General features: G+C 37.9%; 1 protein-coding gene across 2 annotated transcripts; it reads right to left on the bottom strand.

Annotated features, from left to right (window-relative positions):
* Positions 1-1095: 1095 nt before the first annotated feature.
* Positions 1096-25866, bottom strand: ss18 (SS18 subunit of BAF chromatin remodeling complex). Of its 2 annotated transcripts, XM_055201082.2 has the most exons (11): positions 25677-25866; positions 24596-24672; positions 24228-24312; positions 16941-17067; positions 16387-16611; positions 16118-16282; positions 15924-16001; positions 9414-9536; positions 2051-2181; positions 1822-1844; positions 1096-1715 (listed from the first exon to the last, which is right to left on the bottom strand). In XM_055201082.2, exons 1-11 carry the CDS (start codon positions 25743-25745, stop codon positions 1646-1648), a joined length of 1173 nt encoding a protein of 390 aa, XP_055057057.1. In that variant the 5' UTR covers positions 25746-25866; the 3' UTR covers positions 1096-1645. The 2 variants fall into 2 exon arrangements, with proteins under 2 accessions (XP_055057057.1, XP_055057058.1); XM_055201083.2 differs by lacking the exons at positions 1096-1715; positions 1822-1844; positions 2051-2181 and adding an exon at positions 5094-7096 and having other exon boundaries at positions 25677-25865.
* Positions 25867-27842: the final 1976 nt, after the last annotated feature.

Here is a 27842-nt window from a genome sequence, read left to right as displayed (position 1 = left end):
AGTTGCTGTTCGAACAAAAAAGTTGCTGAAAATCCTCCTTTGTGAAATGTATAACATTTTTAACGGAAGTAAAGATCAATGAACCATGCATTATGAAAATTAATAACGACTTTATTTTAGTTGATGTGTAAAAAATATTTTGGCATATTGTTTTACGTTCGTTTCACGGGTCACTACTCGATGGTTGGAGACCTCTGCCGTAAGCTGATCTTAGGTCAGCAAGTAGTAAATACAACCACTATAATTAGGTTGTAATTGATTTGTTGCAGGTAACATGCATTATTATTTACATTGTGTGTGTGTGTGCTATGTTTATATATTTATAAGTAAACATCATAATTTAGAACAAACAGGAAGACATAGGCTAAGATATAAGGTAAAAAGAAGTAATAGAAAACGAAAAAAAAAAGAAAACTTATGAACTCATTCAAATCTTTAATCTTTTTTAAATAAATTATAAACGTAACGTGATGAAAACGCTATAAGAAACACATAGAGGGATCAGACTTCGACAGAACACCGAATATCTTCTCTAGTTAGTTTCTATTCAAATTATTAAAACATTTCCAAATGATTTCATCACTCCAGTCTGTCCGGTTGAGGGCTTATTGCAACCATAAACACCTACGCTTATCTTCAAATGGTGTCTTCGACGACGGTATACTATAAAAATGAAGGTCATCTATTTTGGCATTCCTATTCTGGCACTCAACAGCACAACAAAACATTTTCTAGTGAGTTATATTGTTCGTTTCACTCGTGTCTCATCCATTTCCACAGTTTTTCTGCCACCACATGCGCACGTGACGTAACTGTGACATCGACTCGCAAAAGGTCTATACTCCTGAAACTGTGGGGAGTGGACTATTACCAGAAATTTGACCTTATTATTTATTCAATAAAAACATCTTAATTAAAAGAAAACAGAATATGAAAATGGCATCCACTCCAATAATGTTTTTCGGTGGGGGTGTGGACGAGGGAACCCACCTAATTTTTTGCTTCTGCCGCCGACGTCGTCTTTGTCATTATTTTGCATACTGGGGCCAACAATATAGAAACTTTCAAATGTAAAAAAACATGACTGCCAAACAATTACAGTACCAATAAGGTTTAATCATTTCAACAAGTCATACATGTCATAGTCAACAAAATGTCCCAAACTCAGAAATACAAATACATCATTAAACAACGGGACGACACTTTGAGCTACAATTCAACAATTCAGTGGACTCGGAGTCTGAGCTCCATTTCCTAAAGAATAAAATATTTAAACATTTACACATCATAGCGTAGATATCAACCTGAAATAAAAAGCATTTCCTGGTGAAAGATCCCCTTTGGCTCACCACAGCGTTATTGCTTTTCTGACTTTAGCAACAAGGGGAAGAAAACAATCTAATGATCTGAACTTTACACAAAACTGAAAATACATTTTACATATGAACATTGCTGTGTGTGTGTGTGTCTTGTTATATCGACTGGTTTTGCTGTAAGGGCGGCAGTTGTTTCATTTAAGGCATTGCTGCTATGAATTCAGTAAAACTATACACATGTTGATAGCAAATACTTAAAAAACAAACAAACAAACAGGAGTACACTTTGTTTCTTCATGTTGTAAAGTTGATTGAGTTTTGTAGGAGATTCACTTTGAAAAACATCTGTGTTGAGTATCAAGGTAATGTTCAGTCTGTATGAGCGGGGAAGATAAACCTCTTTGTAGAGAGAGAGAGAGAGAGAGAGAGAGAGAGAGAGAGAGAGAGAGAGATCTTCATCAGATGATGATGAGAGGTATGCTCGGCCAGGAAGTCAAACACTTACTGTTGATAGTTACTATACTGAGCCTGTAAAGAAAGAGACACAAGAGGTACATTTAACACATTTACTGTGACATTACTGAAAGAAACTAAAAAGAGAGAATAAAGAGTTAATGATGTTGTGATGTTAACTAACCCTGTAAATGAGACTGTAAAAAAAAGAGTATAATGCCACTGACTGAAAACTGACTTAGAACAGAGAAATGTGTACTGTACAACAACAGTGATCTGACCTGATCAAATCCATAGGGTCTCTGTGGCTGTCCCTGCGGTGGTCCGGGCTGTGGTGGTCTATAGGCTGAATACTGCTGTCCTTGACCCTGTGGGTAGTTTGGGTACTGACCTGGAGTGCCCTGAGACGGACCTGTAAAGTTCACATTCACCACATTTATTTAGCAGGAACGAGTACTCGTGTCGGCACCAGTGGTTCAAGCAGACATATAGCGCTTCAGACAACAGAAAGCAGAAGGCACATTGTGCTAAAATAACTTTTATTATACGTCTATTTATGTTTAGTTTTACATAAAGAGTAAAGACACAAGACTTAAGATAAACCGATGGGTAGTTCTGACACTTTACTTACTTCTTAAAATAGATTCAATTTCATTTAGTCATCATAAATTCAGACTTCTCAGTATCGCTAATTTGCATCTTATGAAAAATCTGATACACATTCAGCAACTTTTGAAGGATGCATGAACTATCATTCATGACCTCAACTCAACCACAATCTTTTGCACACATTCAAAAAAACATGGCAAGATTCAAATTGGCACTTTCGTCACCCAATTTCATTCTAAAAAACATTGGTAGAAAAGGAGTAAGCACAGAGCTCACCCGATTTCAGTATGAAATGCAAGACAAAAGCATGTTTTATGCACAAAGGCAATTATGTTTTTCTTTATGTTTTGTAAATAACTGCAAATACTGTATAGAACTGGGAGATCTCAAATGGTTGATATATAATTCTCGTTCACAGTACTGAATAAATGGAAAGTGGTATACATTTTTTGTGGTGATACATTGCATTATCTTCAACTTCTCGCTTAAAAGTTTTCATGACAAGACCACGAGGGCGGAACCTGTTATTATATTAGATACATATTATGTCATTCTAGCGTTTAAAGTTGTAGAGGACTCCAACCTGAAACTGTCAGAAGGACTGAACTACGGAAAAAAAACAGCCTTCCTAGGGCGCATCCTCCTGAGAAACACCTTTCATGTGTCGTCACGCACTCCTCGCTGAAAGGCAAGTGAACACTATCTGCTGTTCACTGCAGGTTGTGAAGAAATTGACTTCTTTAGTTCAGCATAAATACTGAATAGTTAGCAAAAAAAAGGCAATAACCTGGATCGTGGACATGTACGGAGGCAACCAACTACAGTGATTAGTTAAAGTAACTGCTAAAGTTAGCGAAGGAGTTGTCATGTTAGAGCTGCAGCTATCGATTCTTTTTGTAATCGATTAATCTAGCACTAAATCGATCGATTAATCGAGTAATCGGATAAAAATTTTGTATGTGTTTTTAAACAACCAAAACAAATAATGCATAACGAAAATGACTTGGCTGTAAAATGTTCAAGCATTTGGCTTTTATGCATTTGGATTTTATTTCTAAAAAAAAGAGGTATTTGGCTCCAAAAAATAAGCCTATTTATTTCAATTTTTACCCATTTAGTGTTTATACATGCCAGTGCCAACAATTAAACACTTTAATTTATTAATATGCACAACAGGTTTCATGCTGTAATCTAGCCCTGACATCAAAGTAAATATCTGGTTTATGTACATTTCTAAACCTGCAGCATTTACCATTAGGCTTTTAACATATATAATTTCTGGGGTGAGCCTATTTGCTATGGTAACAACCTGTGTGTATGCGCGCACTTGTGTTTGTATGTGTGCACACGTGCTGTGCGTGAGGAAGAGTGACACCCCAGTAAGACGTTCAGTTGCTTCATTGCATTTTGGTACGGCAGAAATACATACATTCATTGTCAATAGAACGCTGCATTTGGTTTGCATCACTTGCATTGCGGTGCATTTTAGGTTAAGAATCCGTTCGAAAAATCACAACATCACGTCCCGCTGTATACAGTGAATGCATGCTGAAATTATTGTTGCGTGGCTACATAAAAGTTTAAGCATATGTGATGCATTGCGTGAGAGAGAATAACTTCCTTATGCTAAACTCCAATAAGACAGAGATTATTATTATTATTGAACAAAATATATCAGATTACAAGTTGCCCATATATGATTGCACTGTGGTGCCGTTTTTTGGTACACACACCTGTAAAGTGCACGCGTGTGTGTGAAGGGGTTCTTTTTTAATCTATACTGTCCTGCAATTGAACGTGAATACGTTTACTACTTAAAAACATCAAAGCTAAACATCATATCTAGTCAAACCGCATAACCACATCGCTACAAATACGGTATGGGATTAAAATCAGCGGAAGCTACGTTACCTTGTTTCATCGACGCTCGCTTGATGAAACAGCAGTGGAAGTTTTCGGTTCAGATGCTGAATGTAATTATAATGTAATGATCCCAAACTTTAGACATTCTCTCTCTGCTGTTTATGGACTTATTTGCTCCGTCATCGCGCCAACTAAATTCAAAATACACCACGCGCTATGATGTGCTTCCTGAACATTGAACAACGGTCCGTGTGAATCAGATCTCGGCGCGTCATAGGAATTTAACGAGGCTTCGAGGCAGAATTGTTGCCTCGAGGAATTTTTTTAATCGAGTAAATCGAGTAACTCGATAAAACGTTTCAGCCCTATGTGAAAATGCGAAAGTGATGTGAAAAAGTGAAAATGCAAAGTTTGCAAATCCTTTTACACCATTATTAGATAAGTTGTTGTACTAAGTTGTTGTAAATAATTGAAGACAGGCCGTTGAATTGTTCAAAAGTACCACACAACCAAGGTGGCAATGCGGCACCCTAACCTATTTTCACATAATTCAAAAGACGGGTTAGTCAATTATTCCTCTTATACCTCCACGGTTACCAAAGACATTGCTCTGGTGGTTATTTTAAGACATTTGACAGATCAGGTGTGCGGTTTATAGAAAAATAATGCATACCCGTGAAACATTTTTTAGGGACTATAAAATACAGAATGAAACCGATTCATTTGAGCAGCTTGTGCTGCGTTTAATGGAGAACCCAATGTAAACTGATCACAGTCTTTGGGTCACATGACTGAAAACTATGAGTGGTGTAAACGTATCGTACAGTAACCTTTAGCAAAACAACAAAAAGACACACTTTCCTTTTCTTTAATACAAAAACAATGCTTTATATTTCACAGTTTTTAGTAATAATCAATAAGCAAGATATTCTGAAATGACCAAAGACATCTGTCTGACTGATACACATAAACCAACACTTAAAAAGCAGTAATTTAAATCTGACTTGGGTTAATAATCAACTGTCCATGTTAGGGATGGGCAATATTAGGGGTGCTCCGATCAGGATATTTGGGGCCGATCACCGAAAGTAGTATCGGCCGATACCGATCGCACCGGTCTATTTAAACCCATATATTTATTGTGTCCTATAATTTTTTTAATCTATTTTTAAAAACATACTAAAAAAAATATTATTAAATATTAGAAAAGTTATCATGAATTGACAAACGTTTATTTATTAGAAGACAACATGTGCAAACATACTCCACTCCCTCTCACAACTTAAACCATAGCAGCCTATGCTTGGTTACTGGGAACAGTTTAGAGATTACCAAATAAACCACCTGACATCTAGAAATGTAGCTGAAACTACCAGTATTGTATCTGCACAACAATTGAATAATGCTATGAGATGTCATTTTAAATTATTAAAACTGGTTATTTTAAATTCTTTACCACAGACAAAACATGCTGAGATGTGTTTATGGATGATGTTTAAGCATTAGTAAATGAGGTTGGCTTGATAAACTAAACTGTGAATAAACTGTATGAAGAAGTTGTACTGAAGCCGTCAATGACTTGAAATTAATGTCGCAAGACTCGCGTTAAAATGAATAAATCTGCATGTATCTTGCTTTCATCGTAAATAAACGTTATTGTTAATGATAAAAGCGTGAGTCTGGAGTGTTTAGCAGACTGCTCCGGTGATTTGTGAAAACGCATCTGCTTGCTCATTACATTCATAAGCTCAACAGACACGTCCGCGATTGGTTCAAATGTAAAAACGTTGCAAAAACGCATATTAAGAAATGCGAGCATATCTAAATGTGTAATGCTGTAATCTACATGTTTCATTCATTTTTACAATTTACTGATATCAGGACAGTCGTAATAGGTCTGGTTTTAAACTTCGGTGTCAATTTGTTGATCTTTTTAATCCTGCTTGCCACTAACTTTGAAAACTGCTCATTCATTCAAATTGACTAACCTTCAAATATCTGATGAGGTTGTGAAATGTTTAGGGTGCTTTTTGCATCGTTGGATTTCCTTGGCACACGAGTTGCACATTGCAGAAGGGTCCTGCAGACCGGTAAATGTAGTCAAGTCAGTAGGTGTGTTTGACTTCACGCAGAGCCTATGACAAAGTCACAGCGAGAGCAATACGAGAGCACACGGCTCTGTATGCTTACATCACTCTTGTGAAACTTGTGCTGTCTCTCAGTTTGCATAGTGCCACATGATAAACACATCCGGCTTAACGACGAGTCTCGCTAGTTTTGCATCAAACGATCGGCTCTTCTGATTTGCCTTTTACTTCTTAAAAACGTTTATCGGCCAATAACGATCGGTGCCCAATCAATCCGAGCACCCCTAGGCAATATCTTACTGTTTGCAATATAGCAGTAAAAACTCTCCCTACAATAAGAAAATGAAAGTGATGAAGTATTTATGTGTATGATCCATTCACAGCTCAGTGCAGAGTGAAAACAAGTCTAGTGAAATATGAAGAGACGTTTGTGTGTGTGTGTGTAAAATCACTGAATCTCTCTCTCTCGGAGCCATGGATCGAGGTGATGTGTTGACTCCGGTCGTGAGATTGACAGTTTGTTAGATGAAGAATGTGAGACAGGTGTCTGATCTGAGGATGATCTTACTGCCGACAGACAGATCAGAGAGTCCTCTTATCTGAGTGAGTTTATGATAACTGCAGTCACTACAGTGAGTTAAGCATTGAATAATCTGACGTTGTACTTTGGTCTCATCAATCAAAGCTCAATGAACACTTCTTAACAATGAATCGAGTGCAGCAGCCTCTCCACCGCCATACTCCTGATCTTTACTCATCATCTTCTTTCTGAAATCTCAAAGAATTCAGATTCAGCACACCTGCCATGAATTATTCATCCATCACTTCTTACTTTTGATCTTCGAATTATTCTTTGTATGATTAAATAAATAAAAAATCTGCATTAACATTTTAAACTTTTCAATTATTATTGTAGTATAATTGTGCAATGATTTTACCAGAGTTTACAAACGACAAATATATCTGAAAAGTTTTCAATAGGGATGCACCGATACCACTTTTTCCATTTCCAATCCGAGACCAGAAAATTTGAGGATCGGCCGATACCTGCCGATCCGATACTACTGTATTTTTCTTGAACAATTTAAAATTACACACGCACGCACGCACGCGCGCACTCTGGTTTCCATGTTTTGTGGGGACATTCCGTAGACGTAATGGTTTTTATACAAACTGTATATTCTATTCCCTTCCCCTAACCCCAACCATCACAGAAAACTTTCTTCTACCTTAGATATTCATTTAACATCATTCTGTTTGATTTATAAGCTTGTTTCCTCATGGGGGCCTCAAAATGTCCCCACAAGGTAAAAAATTACTGGTATTCCTATCTTTGTGGGGACAATTGATAATAACCAGGTACACACACAACCACACACACACACACACAATATTAAATGTGTATAGTGCTTTCTGCTACATCTAGTATAGATTGAAATGTAAAAATCAATCATTTAAAAATTATTTACAAGTTCCAAGAACATTAGTGATTAATCATGGCGGTGTTTAGGAGAACATATAATGGGTACGTTTGATCAATCAAGTATGCTAAATATATTTCCTAAATTGTGTAAAACTGTCACAGTAAAAAAGCTTTAGTGTGCAGATGGTTATTTTGGGAATTATGTCCTTGACCGGACCTTTTATGCACATTCCGGGTGCAGAATTGATGTGCCTAAATCATCCTGTACGCTATTGTTTATTCGGTATCCTGGATGTCAGCCGATCTTAGCCCCGCCCACAACATTTTTGAAAACGGGAAGATCGGTCTGGGGCTTGTCCGTTGAGACGGGACATGAAAACGCTATTGTCATTGTTGTTTCTCCTTTGGTCGCACTTACGGAGGACCAAGTTAAAGCAGCAACTGAAATGGGTATCACGGCGATGCACCTCGGCGTGCATGACGAGATGGATATAATTAGCGGTCGTTGCCAGCTTTTTTTGGAAGCCCGGAATCATGGCTGCTGAATAAGAGGGACCTGCTAGGCTCCGATATTTTTCAAGCAAACGTAATGGGTATCGTCGTGGTTGAAGTTCACCTAACGTACAAATGGTAAGAGAGAGTCTTACTGTATGACTTAGTAAATACTTAATGTTGTGATATAAATGAAATGTTGTAAACATAGTGGGTGTTGATGTACGTTCGCTAACTCAGACTTGGTATAATCACAATGTTAGTGTCATTGTAGCGAAATAACTAGCAGTTCGGTCAGGCTGCTAAAGACACCATTTCAACATATGTCACACACTCCGTTGCTCTGATTGGTCATAGGTCTATCCAATTGAGCGCAAAGGCATTTTTCGGTTGAGACACGCCCCATAATCATGACCCAATGGAGCGGTATCAGACTCAAATTCTGACTAAAATTGAGTATGGCAACGTCAGGCTAGTTTATGGGCTTCCTAGGCGCAGAATTGATGCCCTTGAATCATCCTCTCATGAGAATCCTCGCTCCGCAATAGAAAGTTCATAACTGTTAAAACACAAAGAGAATAGATGCATTGTGTGCTCAGCACAAAGTGAATTGCATCCATCCAACAGCTTACGGAGACTTTATAAAATCAGATCTTTAAAATAGCCTACAGTTATATTGTGTGTGTGTGTTGAATGCGTCCACTTCACCAGTGGATTAGCCCAGTTTGCGAGTAAGTTAGAGTGTTTCTGTGATCTTAAATATCTTTAAATGTGCGTTTGTTCCTTCACATGAAGGAGTGTATTAAGAAGACTTGGAATATAGTTTGTCAGTAACAACGACGGGTAACGCACAGTATCGAACTTGGATCGGTCCTGTTAGTTCGATATCCAAACCAGCCAAAAAAGCCAGGATCGGCCCCGAAACCAATCCAAAATATCGGATCAGTGCATCCCTAGTTTTCAATTCTAGCAAGGGCTGATGTTTGTATATTTTAGGAGCCTATTCGATATTTGGCAACTGCATGCAGCCAGAAACACACCTGTGAATTATTGTGATGTAGTTAATAGTATTGTGAAATTATTGTGATATAGTTTAAAGCCCATCCCTAGTCCATGTCAACTATCATGATGTATAACAATGGTTTTGATGTTTGATAGGTAAAGGCGGACCGTAGGCTTGTTGTTGTCCAGGATAACCCTGCTGTGCAGTGTACTGTTGCTGTGGTGGGTAACCCTGCTGTTGAGGTGGACCCTGCTGATACGCATCCTGCTGCTGACCGTACTGTGAGTTTCCTACAAACAGAAGAAAGCAACTTACAGGATCTCATCATAGATCAGATGATCAGGAAAGAGTCAGGAATCAGTCAGTCTTAAAGGCACATCATCACCACTAGAGGTCTCAACAACAACAGCAGCAGCAGCAGCAGCAGCAGAGAGAGGAATGATGGGAGTTCTAGTCTTCATCTTCACTGCTGATGTAAAACACAATCCAGTGGGACTCACAAATCAAGCCAATGACATCAAAAAACCATGAGAGCATTTACAAAACCAGTACCGTCACATTGCTCTCTATTGAGTTCAAGTGCCAGTTCACACAAAAATAAAGATTTGTTATTAGTTAGCCCTCAGGTCATCGGAGATGTGACATTTTCTCTCTTTAGTACAGGGCCTGTATTCACAAAACATTTCATCTCACCACCAAAAATAAACGTAAGGGTTTCCTCCTAAAACCTATTCACAAAGCTGCTGAGAGAAACGCATTTCTTAGTAAATTGGTAGAAATCTTGAGAAAAATAGAAAAGGGGAGTTGACCTCATTGCTATGAATGATGTCGTCAAGATTACCAATTACAGACCTTTTGCTTGTTTGTAAACAGATTTTTTAGATAAATTTAAAAGTTTAAATGGCTACTAATATGTGTGCATGTATGTATGTATGCATGTATGTAATGTATATGTATTGTTCTTTATTGGTAAATCAATTATTTTTACAGTATGAATCGCTTAAGTACATATAAGAGCAATACTATCATGTATTCTATCATTTATTAAATATTTCATCATTTTCCTGTTTTCTATCATTTCTTCCTTATATTTATACCCTACGTATTTGCTCTAAAACTATTATGTTTACATACAAATTACTTTGTATAAGCCTGTTTATATATTAATAACACTTTACATCATGTGTGTGTGTGCGTTTTTAAATTTATATATTTATTAAGTATGTAAACATCATAATTTTAGAACAAACAAGACGACGACATAGAAAACGGGAAAATTATGAAGTAATATTGAATAAATGGTGATATTATTGATATTATGAACCTATTCAAATCTAGTGCTGCCTCACGATTAGTCACGACTAATCGTTTGCATAATAAAAGTTTTTGTTTACATAATATATGTGTGTGTACTGTGTATAATAATTATGTATATATAAATACACACACATACATGTAGAATTTTAAGAAAAAAATATATTAATATATTAAGTATTTATATTTATATATAATATAAAATATATATAAATATAAACATGTATATACACATGCAAATATTTCTTAATTAAATACATGCGTGTCTGTGTGTGTATTTATACATAATTATTATACACAGTACACACACACATATTATGTATACAAAAACTTTTATTCTGCAAACGATAAGTCGCGACTAATCGTGAGGCAGCACTATTCAAATCTTTAATCTTTCTAAATAAACTACAAACGTAATGTGATGAAAACGCTATAAGAAACACATAGAGGGAACAGACTTCGACAGAACACCGAACATCTTCTCGAATTATTTTCTGTTCTAATTATTAAAAGATTTCCAGATGATTTCATCACCCGTCTGTCTGTCCGGTTGAGGGCTTATTGCAACTATAAACACGTTTATCTTCAAATGGTGTCTTCAACGACGATATACTATAAATATGAAGGTCATCTTTTTTGGCATTCCTATTCTGACACTCAACAACAGGGCTTTGAACCAAATTGGTTCGTTCTGAACAGAAACAGTGGCCGTTTCTCAATGTCGAGGATACTTCCTTGGCAGGACTATTCCTTACAAGTCACTTCCTACAGAGGCGAGGCTAGGCGAGGCTCCTCTTAAGCATTCAGAGAACACATTAAATGGAACAGGCTAGCAAGTGCAAAAATCATTTCCTCAATAAAAAGGTGTGCTTTCGGTGCTGCGCGCATAGGATTGTGGGTGATTTCAGCTTGCGAAGAGCGCAAAGGATACGCATAATAATAATAATGTTACATTTATATAGCGCTTTTCTCAGTACTCAAAGCGCTTTACATATGAATGTGGGAATCTCCTCAACCACCACCAATGTGCAGCATCCACCTGGATGATGCGACGGCAGCCATATTGCGCCAGAACGCCCACCACACACCAGCTTATTAGTGGAGAGGAGACAGACTGATATAGCCAATTAGTATGAGGGATGATTAGTAGGCCAATGGGCAAGTTTGGCCAGGATGCCGGGGCACACCCCTACTCTTTTTCGAAGGACATCCTGGGATTTTTAATGACCACAGAGAGTCAGGACCTCGGTTTAACGTCTCATCCGAAGGACGGCATATGCATCCTTTCCTGTATATGGGATAGTTCTCGAACAAAGGACTCAGTCCTTGGCTGAAATTCTGAAGATCCTCGACATTGGAACAGTCCTCGATATTCTGGATTCTGAGGATCCTTCCTTGACATTGAGAAACATTGAGAAACTGACAGATGCACGATCATTCAAAAACATGACTGGGGATCTAACTATACAAAATTTAATGCAAATGGGTGAAGTGTCCCTTTAAACACGCGCACTCACATACAGTCATGTGAAAAAATTAGGACACCCCATTACATTTTCTATTCTTTATTAAGAAATATTTTCATATCACTGGCTAATATTGTTTTTATTTTTGTCTGGAAAAGAAAGTGATTTAATTGAAGGTAAACAACAAAAAATTATCTAGTTTTACAAATTTCAACAAATCTGTGTATTCTAACTGAGGAAAAAGTTAGGACACCCTGCCAGCTGTGAGATATTTGATGGGTTTCTTGCATGTACAGCCCGTTTCAAGTCAGCCCACAGCATCCAAATGAGATTCAGATCTGGGCTTTGACTCCGCTATTCCAGTACTCTCCATTTCTTAGTTTTCAGCCAGTTCTTGGTGGATTTACTGGTATGTTTTGGGTCATTGTCCTGTTGCAAGATCCAGTTCCGTTTTTACGGATGGTCTCGCATGTTCCTCAAGCACCCCCTGATACACAGTAGAATTCATGGTGGATTCTATGATGGTGAGCTGGCCAGGTCCTGCTGCAGCAAAGCATCCCCAAACCAGGACAATTCCACCTATATGTTTTACAGTTGGTATGAGGTTCCTTTCCTGGAATGCAGTATTTGGTTTACACTAGTGATGGAGTACTCAAAGTCCTGGACTCGGACTCGAGTCCGACTCGAGTCACTATTCTTTGGACTCGAGTCCGACTCGAGAATCCATTCTCTGGACTTGTGACTCGACTTGGACTCGCGGATTGATGACTCGTACTTGGACTCAGACTCGAGGATATATACAATCGGACGTGCCCCGGATCGTGAAGTTCGCCTACGCGAATTTTGCTTCTAATGCTGGAAAGAGCAGCGCTAAATGTTGTGTGTGTAGGAAAAGACTGGGACAACCTCAAACTTTAACAGACACCGGTCACGGATGCACCCAGAAAAGTAAGTAAAATGCTTTCCATTGCCTAACGTTAGCTTTTTTCAAAAAATATTACTGACTAATGCATATATAACAAACAGAAGAAGCTAGGGTTAATGTATGTCTGGTTCAGATTACAGCATTTTTTGTCTGTTGATAACTTAGAGTAACTAAACCCTAATCCAAGTTTTTTTTAATTACTGATTTGTAAGAATGATGGTTTATTAGTGCTGTTCATTGATTTTGATGTGCGTTTTTTGACATTTGGATATAAAGTGTTTCAATACTACAATATATGGTGTAAAAACGTCTGAGTGCTGCCCTCTTCAGGTTGAACGGTGGCTACTGCAGTTGAATTTTCCTATTTGATGTTGGGTCCAAAAAATGACTCCTACTATGGAAAATAAATAGTTTTTTAAAGAAAATAATTTCAGGATGTTTTCTTAATAGACTTCAATGCCAACTCAGTTGTTTGTTCTTATTTCCTCAAAAAACAAAATGCAGCATGATTACAAATAAAATTTGTAAATTTTCTACGCTAGTTCTCAATCACAAGTTTACAACAATGGAAGTACAAACATTCTTTTGATGGCTTCGTAAAGTAACAAAGTGTGTTCCAAAGTGTATATGTCAAATCAGTAAATAAACTCCCTTTGCAATCGTGACAGTGGTGTCATTTTTGTTTAATGTAGAACCTCTTTAATACATTTTATCAGTTTTTTGAAGGTCCCAAAGTGGAGACATGTAGGCACTCTCAGACTCGAATACAGGACTTGAGACTCGACTCGGACTCTGGTAATGGTGACTCGACTTGGACTCTTCTTTGGTGACTCGGACTCGAACACTGGGACTCGAGACTCGACTCGGACTCGACAGTTGGTGACTCGACTACAACACTGGTTTACACCAAAGATGTCCTCTCTTGCGATGTCCAAATAATTCAATTTTAGACTCATCTGTCCAAACAACATTATTCCAGAAGTCCTGGTCTTTGTCTACATTCTCTCTGGCAAACTTAAGTCTGGCCTTTATGTTTTTCTTAGAGAGCAGGATTTCCTCCTTGCACACCTCCCATGAAAGTTAAACTTGTGTAGTCTCTTTCTGATTGTACTTTCACATCAAGAGTACCAAGAGCCTGCTGTATGTCCTGTGATGACATTTTAGGGTTTTTGGTGACCTCTTTTAGCATCTTGCTGTCTGCTCTCGGGGTGAACTTGCTTGGACGGCCAGACCTGGGCATGTTGACAGTTGTTTTGAATGTCCTCCACTTGTAGACTATTTTCCGGACAGTGGAATGGCTGATTTCAAAATCTTTTGAGATCTTTTTAAAACCCATTTCCAGACTCATAAGCTTCTACAATCTTCTTTCTGAAGGCCTCAGGTAGCTCTTTTGATCTCACCATGGTGTTCACTCTTACTTCAACAGCCAAGGGCACACCAAACCAAATGTGTGAGATTTAAATAGGGCATACCTCCTCGTATCAATGTTCTAATCATGTGTACCTGATATGATACACCTGTGTGTGATTTTAACCAATTTAAGTGGGAATAATTGTTGGGATGTCCTAATTATTTCCCACCACAAATAGTTTTTTTTTTAAACAGATTTTAAAGAAAGTTTTGGAAAGTCTTATTTTTAGTTTTAATTGTTTAATTATATTTCTTAAATATCTACGTATTGCTTTACATCGATATTAAGTATCCATGTATTTAAATATTTAAAAAAACACATAGCCTTCCATAGGGTGTCCTAATTTTTTCACATGACTGTAGACGGAGGATGAATTCCAAACGGCGCTTCGGGAAGAAGATGCAGCATAAACAGTCGCTCCACATAAAGTGAAAATTACGTTGTTTTTCATCGCTTTATTCACCAAATGTATGTTAATGGACTACAGTATGAGACACAATAGTGCAACTCTCTCTCAAGTTTATACATCAAGAGTTCTGATCTTTGAAGGGCATAGAGATAATCACGTTTGATTGGAGTTGGACCGGTGAGTCCGATGAGTCAAGGATGACCGGAAGTGAACTTCACAGAGTACTGAACAGAAATCGTGTCAAAGAATTAAAAAATAACGGTATTAACTGGTTACCATTATTTTAAATAAACGATTCTGTTCCAGAACATTTTTTTTCTGGTTTCGTTTCTGTTCCATGCAAAACATCAAAAGTTTCTGGTTTTTGTTTTCATTCCGTGAACCGGTTTAAAGCCTTGCTCAACAGTGATCTTGCTCGTTTCACTCGTGTCTAATTCATTTCCACAGTTTTTCTGCCACCACATTGCGCATGCAGCTTGCAGTGACGTAACTGTGACGCCGACTCGCAAAAGGTCTATGGCCACAATGTATTGACTTATAGGGGACGGGTTTCTGAAAGTGATTTAATCATAGATATATCGTAGAACAAAGAATTCAAATAAAGATTTTGAAATTAAAAGGTTGTCATAGTTTGTAAAATGTAGGCCAAGTATTAGTAACAGTACCTGAATACAAGAACTGATGTTACTTGCTCAACTTATATATAAAAAGGCAACAGCCATTTTAGTATTTGGTCATAGTAACTTATGAGTCCTCTTGATTTCTGCTAACTTATCACAGATTTAGGAGCTAGTCTTAACAGCAAAACACTTTGTGAAATATGCTATTGTATTATTATCATCATAGTTTCACATTAACCTGCATTCTGGACATGAACCTGCAATGTGTGCTTTTCTTCGCATGAGAGAGCTTACAACGCATTCACGGCTGACGCTCTGACTTGTCCTCGCACCTGATCTTGTTATGTGCAACTTTTCATTGTACTAAAGTGGTTGAAAGTAAAGCAGCATCTGTTTTGTTGTCCACCAATCCATGATGCGAGAATCAGATCCAGCCCAATTCATTACTGACATGCTCTTGGCAGATGTTTTATGTTAATCTTTTCTAAACACCATTTACTGTACATCTGAAAATAAAGACTTAGTGTCATACCCTCTGGCGCCCCCTGTCCTCCATGGCTGTATTGCTCTGTGTAATATTCCTCCTGACCAGGGTACTGCTGTGGAGGTCCTAAAACACACACACACACGCACGAACGCTTACGCCTTTAAACAAATGGAGACTTGACCATTGCAAGATTTGAGAATAAAAGAGCACAAAGCACAATAAAAGCATTTACTCCTAACCTTGATGTGGTGGCCTGTAGGGGGGCATAGGCCTCTGTCCCATAACATGATTACCCTGACCCATCATGCCCATGGGATTCTGCTGGCCCTGGTAATGCTGTGCACTGCCACCAGCGGCAGGGATGTTGTACTGTTGGGAGGGCGCCTGCTGGTGCATTATGGGCCCTAAAAAGGAGGGATTTAAATGATGCAAGTTAATGGTATTTTTCAGATAAAAATCTGCAGCATTTTTAAAATATGGTAAATCAGAAAGCCATTTTTCGAAGTACCCTGGTTGGGCTGCATGTTAATGTTGGGGCGAGGGCCGTAAGTGCCTATGGGCTGTCCCTGGCTTATATTCATCTGACCCTGTGATGTCATGCCCTGTGACGAGGGTCCAGCGTGATTATACGCCCCCATAGAGCCATGACTGCTGGGTGGCATGTTCATGGATCCACTGGGTATGCTGGGTGTTTGGTTGGGTCCGGGCCCTTGTATGGACATTTGGTTAGGTCCTAAAGAAAGGCAGACAGAGGACAGACTACAAATGAAGACATTACATAAAGATATACAGTTGGGTGCAGAACAGTGCATTTGCAGAAGCTTAACAATGTTTATTTACAATAAGGTGTCTGCTTCTTAGTGAATATAGATGCACAATGAGTGAGCACTATAAAATAGCTGACTCTATAAATTTGTCATCCAGATAGACTTCAATAGTTCAGCGGTAAGTGATCTAGTAATTTAACAATCTTCTAAGCAGGCTTTAGCTACTTTCTATTGAAAGTGGATTGGCAACACTAAGTCCAAGAAGTACATCAGAGAGGTATAATGTTTGACATACCTGGTATCTGTCCGTTCATCTGATTCTGCATGTGTGGACCGGACGCAGCATCTGAGGGCAAACTGTGACCATGAGGTGGCTGAGGAGGAGCTGCGCTTTGATTCATGCCCATGTTTTGAGTGGGTGGCTGTAAAAAGACAGATATTAAGAGAAAGAAACTACATTACTCTTGGCACTGAACATGTAGGTTATCTCCACAGTGACAGATTGCACATCACCGCAATGACTGCACATCACCGCAATGACTGCACATCACCGCAATGACTGCACATCACCGCAATGACTGCACATCACCGCAATGACTGCACATCACCGCAATGACTGCACATCACCGCAATGACTGCACATCACCGCAATGACTGCACATCACCGCAATGACTGCACATCACCGCAATGATTGCACATCACCGCAATGATTGCACATCACCGCAATGATTGCACATCACCGCAATGATTGCACATCACCGCAATGATTGCACATCACCGCAATGATTGCACATCACCGCAATGATTGCACATCACCGCAATGATTGCACATCTCTTTAAAAAACACAAGGGGGAGCTGCAGCACCTGTATAAATGAGACCGTATCAGATGGTGCTCCTTTAAAGGGACACTTCACACCCATTTGCATAAAGCTTTGTATCTTTAGAAACCCAGTTTTTGAATAGTCATGCATCATTGCCTCAGTTTCCCCTGAAACGGGAGAAATAGAGATTTAAGTGTTGCAGTTCCTTCTTTCAATGATGTAAAAATTGTCATTTTGCATCATTGAAAAAAGGAATTGCTATATCTTTGTCGAGGGTGTAAGACTACAAAACTCTCCATCCTCATTTTTCATTTCCTCATTCAGTGGGATTTACGTAAATAAACGAAAATACACGAAAATAAACAATACAGCCGCCATCTTTTCGGAAGCTAATCTAACAGACGCTGTGGAGCCAGACTTGATGTTTTAAAACAATGGCGGAAGGTAATCAATATGATATGCTCGAATAGGATGTTCGCGGTTACCTTTATGAGCCACAATACAGTGGAGAGCAGCTGAGGCAGATGGAGGAACAGGAGTAGGGATGTTAACCGATGACCGCTTGACCGATGGTTGACCGTATCAACGTTAACCAGTCAAAGTTGTCAGTTAAAAAAGTGATCTCTAAATTATAGACAGTGGACTAAACGCTACTACAGTTATCATCTCATTCCAATTTCCAGGATCTTTTTGTGTGAGGTAAACAAATCCCTGACACTCAATTTTTCTAGCCTGTTTGTACTTATAAACCAATAAAATCATTTGACGTAAGGTCACGGCGTTTGGGTTCGTGCACTCACATTGCATCAAGCCAAAATGTTATTAAATGCAACAGTCTCAGACTTGAAGAAAATTGCTGAACATTTAAACCCACTTAAACCTGCACATTCCACCATATTTTTTAAAAGATAAAGAAAGTCCTCCTTCTGTTAACTTATATTTCTGCATATTCCAGCATATAAAATAAAATACTTTTTGTAAAATCCTTCATTCGAATAGTAAATAAAATACAGCAATAAAATAATTAAAACAAAAGTCTCTCCTGATTGTATTTCAAATTATTAACGTTTAGGTCTTTTCAAATTAAAATCAGATTAAGTTTTGTTTTTGTAAATCGTTAGATATGATTTTTACCACTTATTGGGTGGAAGGGTGGTGCGGGGCTGTGTGTGTGTGTGTGTGCGTGTGTGTGTGAGCGCGTGTGTGTGAGCGCGTGTGTGTGAGCGTGTGTGAACAGTTTGAATGAAAAAAAAATATTGTACTGGAAATCACAAGACTACAACCGCTGCAAAGGAGGTGTCCTTTTTTCATAAAAAAAACAACAGTGGCATTGAGTAAACAAACCAGCATTTAAAGGGTTAAAATTCTGAAAATTAATGAATGTTTGGTCATTGTGATTAGAACTGATGTTGGTTAAAAAAATGGCATCAGTGAAAGTGGAAAATATTAATCTATAATATTTTTATGACACTTTTTGGACATGGAGATTTTTGTCCCCTGTGAACCTATGTGTAACTTTTTTTAATTGACGCACAAGGGTTAAGCTTTACTGTAAACGACCATAGTTTTAAAGGTTGCTTTAGTCCAGGTGAATTTGCTTATGTCTATTTGCCGCCACGGTAGTTAATAATCTTGATGGCATCATCTATAACAAGGTGGTGTTTCCGCTATATACATTCTACCGTGATGGCCCGCCACGCCTGCGGTTGTGGATAGAAGGGATACAGCAAACGAAATCTCGCCGGATGAGCACTGTTTTATTCTAATCCTTCACCCAAACACAACTCTAAACACAAAATTTCACACGATCGTAGGATGTATTTGTATCTCATTTAGCCAGAGCCGCTGTTTTCATCCTAATAATCCTACCTCCAAATCTAATCCTAAACTTTTCGGCATTTGCTGTATCCCTTCTAGACAAAACCCACGGCCGCAGATCGCAAAATAAAGCTACCGAAATGTCCGCCCTGCCAGACTGGCTGTCTTTTATTAATAAATTCCTTTCTGGATTCTCGTTGTTCACTCATTTATAAATAAATCTCCTAAAATATCATAATTTCCTCCATGGGTTTAGCTTCATGCACAAATAGATAAATCAACAGATGATGATTAGGCTACGTCTCTGTTTTGAGAAATAATAATAAAATTAATAAGCCTACACAAAATATGTTACACTTAAATAATTATTAAATTGACAAAACGAATAAAAAAGTATTTGAATTTCTGTTCTTTTTTGTGACGTGCTCTAAAACCAAAGCAGCAGAAAGCACGTCATGTTTTTAATGATTTTAAATAAGCACAATGTTTTCTCCTTATTGTGAGTTTACACAAATAAAAATACACAATTTACACCATTTCGAATGTTGTTTTACTATAAATTTAGGGTAATTTAAGGTGCAAGGTCATCACGCGTATGCTGTTCACCGGCGCATATCTACACCGACTAGAGCCCGACCGATATGCGTTTTTTTGGGCCGATGCCGATACAGATATTAGGGAGTGAAAAAAGACCGATAACGATATATCGGCCGATATTCTTTATGTGTATATTATAGTTCAGTACACATATACTACAGTATATTATACTACAGTACTGTACATAGAATACACTATATACTTCTACATAATATACCGTTTATGAATAAATACAATTAAATGCAATGATCACTCACAAATGTGTTGATCACTCACAAATGTGGTGATCCAACACTTATATTGATGTGACAAAGATATGTACTATAGGCAAGAAGTTAACAATAAACTTTATTATCCAAAATTAGTTGGATATCAGTGCACTAAACAGTAAACTTGACTTATTATAAATAACTTTAAAACACAAAGAGAACAAAATACATAAAACTTGCATCATTTGCAGTTTTGACAAGAATAACGTTATAAAGAGAAACTTATGAAGTCATTGATTATATTAGCTTTACAGTAAGTTGTGTACTTCACAAATTTGTTAGCCACTCACCGTTACGAAGACAATGCTTGACGGAGCACATACTAATGTACGCTATGTTTAATGTTGTGCTCAACATTTTTATAACACAAACCCAGGGTTCCGTGCAAACTTTAGACTTTTATAAAACTAAAGCGTCTTCGCTCCGCCTCTTTTATTTAGCAAGGGTGTAGAGTTGCGCAAGCTTATTGAATCAATTACTCTGAAATGAGCATGTTAAAGGAGCATTTCACCCGTAGAAACATAAATTTTTATTGAACGTGTGTCATATTTGTAGTCGAAAGTAACATACATTTAGAATTTGGTGCTCATTTGACCGAGAAAAGGGGTGTTTGTAGTCTCATCCCCACAACAAAGATATTGGACTTCCTTCTTTCAATGATGCAAAATTATGATTTTTACATCATTGAAAGAAGGAAGTGCAACACTGAAATCTGTATTTCTCCTGTCTGAGCGGCAACTGAGAAAATGATGCACGACCATTCAAAAACATGAACTAACCCTAACTATACAAAGCTTAATGCAAGTGGGTGAAGTGTCCCTTTAACTAACAACACAAGCAGCAGTAATCTCATATAGTGTTATATAAGTGCACGGCTGCGCGTAGTTTAAACGTGTCATTTCCCCGTCTCGCGTCATTTCTCCCGCTTGCGTTTTAACTCGCAAGTCGACAAAGAGACGGATAAAACACCAAATGTAAACGAGAATGCGTCTCTCTTGTCAATTTATAATCCAATTGACCAAAACGCGTCTTAATACCAGGTGTAACAATGTTGTGAAGAAGACACTGCCTGACTGCTTCCATGCCACCTGAACTGAGAGCCTGACTGAAGTGAAGGGGGTGGGGGATTGGCTGGTGTCACTACAGTGAGTGATCTGGGTCACCATTAGCAACCAGTATGGCGCACTCTGCTGGACAAACAAGTACTTACATCTTTCAAATGAATTTAATGTGTTCTGTAACAAACGTTCATATCGGCGCATATCTGCGGCTTATACGCCGATACAGATATATCTGCGACATGCTCATATCAGCCGATAAAATCGGCAAAACGATAAATCGGTCAGGCTCTAACATCGACGCAGCGCAGCTGTGCAGGGCTGCGAGAAAAGACATTATTAAACTTTCGATTTGACATATTATGAGTTTTTTTGGACATTCATTTGGAATAACTGTACTCATATAATCAACTTATCAGGCCATTAGTTATTCAGAATATAGACTATAAGCGCAGAGCGCTGCTGACCGCTCAGCTGTCAATCTTCCGTTCTTCGACACTCACATTAAGTTTCACATTAAATGATAAGATATTTGTCTAAAAACAAAAGGCTAAAAACTGAATACTACTCATATGCAGAGGTGGAAAAAGTACTAAAATATTGTACTCAAGTAAAAGTAAAGTTACTTTAATAATATTTTACTTAAGTAAAAGTAAAGTTACTTGTCTAAAAATCTACTCAAGTAAAAGTAAAAAGTAAGTCATTTTAACTTTACTCAGAGTAAAAGTTACTTTTTTTACAGCGGGGAGAGGTGGAGGATTCTAGTATAGTTCAAAAACGACAAGGGAATATACATCTCAAACTAGTTGTTTTTAATTGTAGGAACATCTTTACAATGAAAGTGCAATAACAAAAAGTTAATAAAATAAAAAGCTTTTTTAAACGAAGAAACATTTATGGAATTATTTAATGATTTTACAGGTGAGTTATGCACTTTTGAAGGTGGTCAGCAGCTTGTAAATACAATCACTATAGTAAGGTTGTAATTGATGTATTGCTGGTAACATACATTATTTTATTAAACTATATATCTAGTTTAAATGAGCATATAATGAGATGAGTGCCATGTCTATATACTTTTGACACGTTTATTATCTTCTTACTTCCCTGACCTGGGTACCTGATGTCAGACCTTTATTCTCTCTCTCTCTCTCTCTCTCTCTCTCTCTAATGTCTAATGACCTGCGCATTCTCGAGGACGTTTTGAAGTTGTGTTTGACTTGACGCGAAGCTGCTAGACCTCGAAAGATAATGCGCATGGTATTAAAAACGCGTTGTGCAATTTCGTACTGAAAAGCATGAATCCTACCTTTCATAGAAATGAAACACTCGCTTCGCGTCAGTGGAAAGTGGTCGCTTAAATATGACCAGGGGTTTCTTTCATAAGATTTGAACTGAGGCGGGTCTGCATTAGAGCGCGACTGTCTCGTCCGTCTCCATGGTTCTTCTTGCGCGTTCCCCCGGGCCCCGCCCATTTACATCCGTTGCGCGTCTTTATCACCTTGCTTTTTAAAATATTTTTTTACTCAGTAACGGATATGATTTAAAATGTAGCGAAGTACAATACTTTAAATAAAACATACTTAAGTAAAAGTAAAAGTACAGATTTTAAAAACTACTCAAATAAGTAAAAATACACAAAAAACTAATCAATTACAGTAACGTGAGTAAATGTAATTCGTTACTTTCCACCTCTGCTCATATGCGACTGCAGGACAGAAATAGTCGAATCTGTTTGTAAGGAAACTTATTCCCGTGGGAAGAGAATGACGTTGGTAATAAAAACTAGAAGCAGACTGTGAGACTGTTTCATCTGTTTATGACAGCAGGGTCGGGGTACCCACGGGTGAAATGCATATATTTGATGTAACGGGTGTAATAATAGGCTATTCACATGTCATTTGCGTTGTAGATGCAGGTCAGGACTCAAAAGACAAGAGTAAAATGCGGGTCTAACATCCAAGAACAAAATTTGACTCGTTTTTGAATGGCCCCGTGCTTATTTGTGTTTAAGATCTGTCTGAAGACCAAAGGTTTATGTTTAACTGCGCGATTTGCGGTGTGACCAGGTCGGAGTCACAGTCTTTATGTCAAACGGGTCGGGTGTGGAATAAAATTGCTGCTGATGTCGGATAACTGGTCGGTTGTTCTGTCAATCACAGCGGTGCGGATTATCAAACAGGACTGTGCATGACTTTGCAACAGGGAACTGTAACGCTAAACACGTGCACTAACTTGCAATGCACACTACATTAAAACTACAATGAAATATCCGTACTACGTACGTAGCTATGTAACGTTTTTTTTTTTAAGAAAATATAGTTTAGATCAAACATAGAAAAGCAATATGCTATAGATATAAGGAAAAGTAAATGACAGCATGAAAATTATTAAAAAATACATGCTAGCTTACTGTAGCCTATTTCTACATTTAAAAAAATAATGTACATGTATAATCATCATGGGCGCCCCCTGCCGCCACAGCTGGAAAAAATCCTAGAGGAAACACTGCAAGGTCAACCCCACCCTCTCTTTAGCATAAGATTTTTCACCTTTAAGCTAGAAGTATAGTTTCATTTTTTCGCACAAGACCGGATTTCTGTAACTGTGCGTACTGTTTACATGTAGGTTGTGCATGCACCTACTGAAGAATGTAGCACAGGAGATGCAATGCACATGCATCAAACATCTGTGAACGCACGAGTTAAATAAACTATACTTCGACCATGCGCATATGTTTGCGTACACGTAATTTTTTTTACTATACTACGGGCTTAAGTTGGTCTCAGTAGCTTAATGGATGGGAAACTCTTACCTAAAAAACCTTATACGGTTATTTATGAGAAAACTTACAAAAGGTAAGATGAAACATCTTGTGAACACAGCCCAAGAAGGGTTTTTAATTAAAAACTGGCAACATCACTCAGCCTACATTCTGGTTTATTAGCACTGTTAACGTAAAGCACAAAGCATGAAGCCTTTCTAACAGTGTATGTGAATATAAAGCGAGTCTTACAGCGGGCAGCAGAGACTGCATGTTCTGATTGGAGTCTGCTATAGTCGCCAGATAGACCAGATTCCTGTGTAACATCTGCTGATAGCTGTCAGAGCAAAGAGAAAAACACTCAGTGATCAACACAAACAAACAAACACTACTACCACCATCAAATAATCCATTCACGTGCTGTATTTAATACACAATTACTTTGATCGACCTTAATCTTGTTTAAATATAAAAACTGTTATTTAAGTTGACTCTGTCTTTAACAGCATCAGTAAACAAACACACACACACTTACATCTGCATGTAAACGTCCAGTGCTATAAACAATGTGCTTTTACCCAAAACATCTCTTATCTTTTGAAAGGTTTAAATGAACTTACTGTGAGCATTCAGCGGTTTTTCCTTTACTCTGGAAGTCCATAATGCACTGAATCAACTGATTGTTTTCATCCAGTAACTGCAGATAACACATTAAACATTGATCAATAATCCAACAAATCACATTCTTCACATTGTTTTTAAAGCATCTGAACAATATTTATAATGGTTTCAAACTTACCAGAACATTAATGCATTTGGCAGACGCTTAATAGTGACATACAGTTCATTTAAGGTAACATCATGATCATGATTCAAACACACACACACTTTACACTGCTAACACAAACAACCCTAACAACCGAGTCACAAGAACATAAGAAACATTTTGATCAGACATCAGAAGACTACAAGAGACAAATCTTAATAAACCCCCAGAGAGAGATAAAGGCCTGAAAAAAAAGAAATAATTTAAAGCTCTCTGAAGAGATAAATATATACGATACGTGCTTACTCATAATAACATTTACTTCTGTATGGATCTATGTGCATAAAGCTTTATCCATACATAACAGTTAAGTGACATGATATTAAACGTTATTGTGTGCTCGTCACTGTCGATTAATATTGTTTATTATGTGTCAGCAGCCCTAATTTGTTGTGTGAACACGCGTGAAAATAAACCTTATTGTGATTGTCACTATCGTCAACTTCAGTTATTAGCATACGAGCACAACATGATATGCGCTTAATTCAAAACAACCGACTAGTAAAACATTTATATTTGATGAAAAATCATAGGCACCGTGTTTGGTCGTGATCGTGTTTTGATATAACTGTAAAATGTGAAATATTGTGATAATTAACCAGAAACAGAAGTGTGCCGAGCATGTAGCGGCTAACAAAGACTGCCGAGATCCGAAGCGCTTTCAGACGCCATTAAAATCACATCTACATCACGTGTGCGCGTTATTGTTTGTTTTCTAGCGCGTGCTGAACATTATGATATATGCCTCTCTAACGTCTTTATTTATAAGATGAATGTGAATGTTGGCGGGAGAGATGTCATAGCTAACTCATTAGCCGAAGCTACTATAGCAAACACGTTAACGTTACGCTTCGTAAATGACACAACACAATTACCTTCTGTATTCCTGCGGGCGTTATATCGCCCTTGGCGCGTTGCCGATGCGGTGCGAAAGCCACAGACATAATATAACGTGAGTAGGTTTAGCACTGTAGTAAGTGATTTAAAACACAGACAAACCGCGAAACAAACGCGCTGCTTCAACAGCACAGCAGACTGTACCACTAGTGGGGGCGACCATCGATATAACAGACTGAACCATTGCCGATGAATCAGAGGGGAGACTCACTGACCGCGCTTTAGTCCGTCCGTTGCTGTCAACCCATCAAACACAAAACGTTTTTGTGTTTGCTGGGAAACGATGGATCTCTCAAACGCAAGATTGCATAGGATGGAGACAGTGACCAGTCCTTCTGAGGCTTCGATGTTAGCGTCGTTCTCAACATTAGGGACGTTTTTATTAACATTAAACAGGGTGAACAGATTGAACCTCAACGGTCTACAGGAATTATCCACGTAGCCTCACAAATAAAATAAGGGAAGAGAAAAGAAAAGAAAAATAAATAAATACAATACAATACAAAATGATAATGACACACAGAGGAAACAGGACCGTGTACTTTTTCGTTTGTTCATTATTCTATTTCGGAATGAAAGATGATATTTAAAAAAGGGTGCAGCTTGGTTTTTTGTTTAAAATAAAAAAGCAGAAATGGCTGTATTTTGTTTTTCAAATGTATTGTTAATCCATGTATCGTTCGTTCAATTGATTTTTCCAATTAAAAACAAAAATGATAAAACGAATAACGACTTGTTTTTCGATTTTTGGATTGTGCATTCAGATCAAAAATACAAAATATGAATAAGGGGATTAGGACAAATTTTAATTTTGACTTTTTAATTTAATACCTTAGCAGACATTTGCCAATGAAATCATTTTAAACAGATCAAGTACTTTTGTGGTTACAGATTACAGACATTTTAATAAGGTTGTGCATATGACAGAGCAATGAGCAATCACGCTCTCCTGTAGTCTTACTATTCTCTTATACAGTCCGACTCTTGTCGGATTCTTGTGGTGCGGGATTAAATTTAAGAGTATAAATACGGTAGCAGTCGGAACTCTGGGGTACCCATATTGGACAGGAACGTTGGTTGGGAACGGGCGGTCTGGGCTGTGTTTCCTGATAAAATTGAACTTAGCACTTAAGAGCGCTTTCTACGAGCTACTTAATGAACGTTAGTTATTCTTTCACGTGCATTTCCCAAAAATGCTCTTAAATATATCGCACACAGCAGTGGCTATCCGTTTTTCAAGTGCTGAAATGTCGCCTATAGAATGACACGCTTGTTAAAAGGTTAGCCTAATGATCTTCACCCAATGCATGTAATAATATTGTTAATAATATTGTTTAATATTGTTCAATGACTAATTGCACGTTTTAATAATTTATGCTATGTGAAATCATCTTTTCAATATTTAGTTAGGACTCATTCCATTGTGAATTGCCTTTTTAAGTTTATAATATTACTTATTTGGCTATTAATGATATATTAATATCTTATGCCTTTCTATGTAATGTTTATTTTACATTTATTTTACCAGCACGGATGTACACTGTTCTATGCATACTGTACACATTATATTAAGCACAACCTTTGGTCATTATAAACTTCACAATCAAAGAATGAATTAAAAGAGCTTTATAATACAAAGTCTCTATAAATCTTTAGTCTCCTCAAGTATTGCCTTCTACATTTTAAAGAATAGATGAAAGGCGAAACATCATCACGGTAGAGCAGTGTTAAGTTACGATGCTTTTGGGAAATGCAGCCCTGACTGATAATAGCGCACTCCCGACATCTTTGACAGCGTTAAGCCGAAAGTATACTAGGGACGTCCGCGTATGCGCGCCGTCCGCATGACGTCATTTTCGTCATCAAGAGGGTCCGCGGCCGGCCGCGCGGACCGTCCGCGTGCAGCCCAAAAATTGAGACCGCGCGGCCCGTGCGCGTACAGTCCGCGTACAACAGCGCATGCGCGTTAAAATATTTAGACAGGACACTCCACTATAAACAATTATACAAAGGAAATAGACAGCATTTTGCACACACACTATCGTTTTTCTTCTTTAACTTTTACTTCTTCCAAGAAGAGAAAGCACTGGAGCATGTTTGTTTGATTCCTGTTCTTTGTTGTCTTGTTGTTTGTTCTAAACTGT

This window comes from Misgurnus anguillicaudatus, chromosome 2, assembly GCF_027580225.2.
Source record: "Misgurnus anguillicaudatus chromosome 2, ASM2758022v2, whole genome shotgun sequence".
Lineage (NCBI taxonomy): Eukaryota > Metazoa > Chordata > Actinopteri > Cypriniformes > Cobitidae > Misgurnus > Misgurnus anguillicaudatus.
Note: the sequence above shows the minus strand (reverse complement) of the source record. Positions and strands in the feature narration are given on the sequence as shown.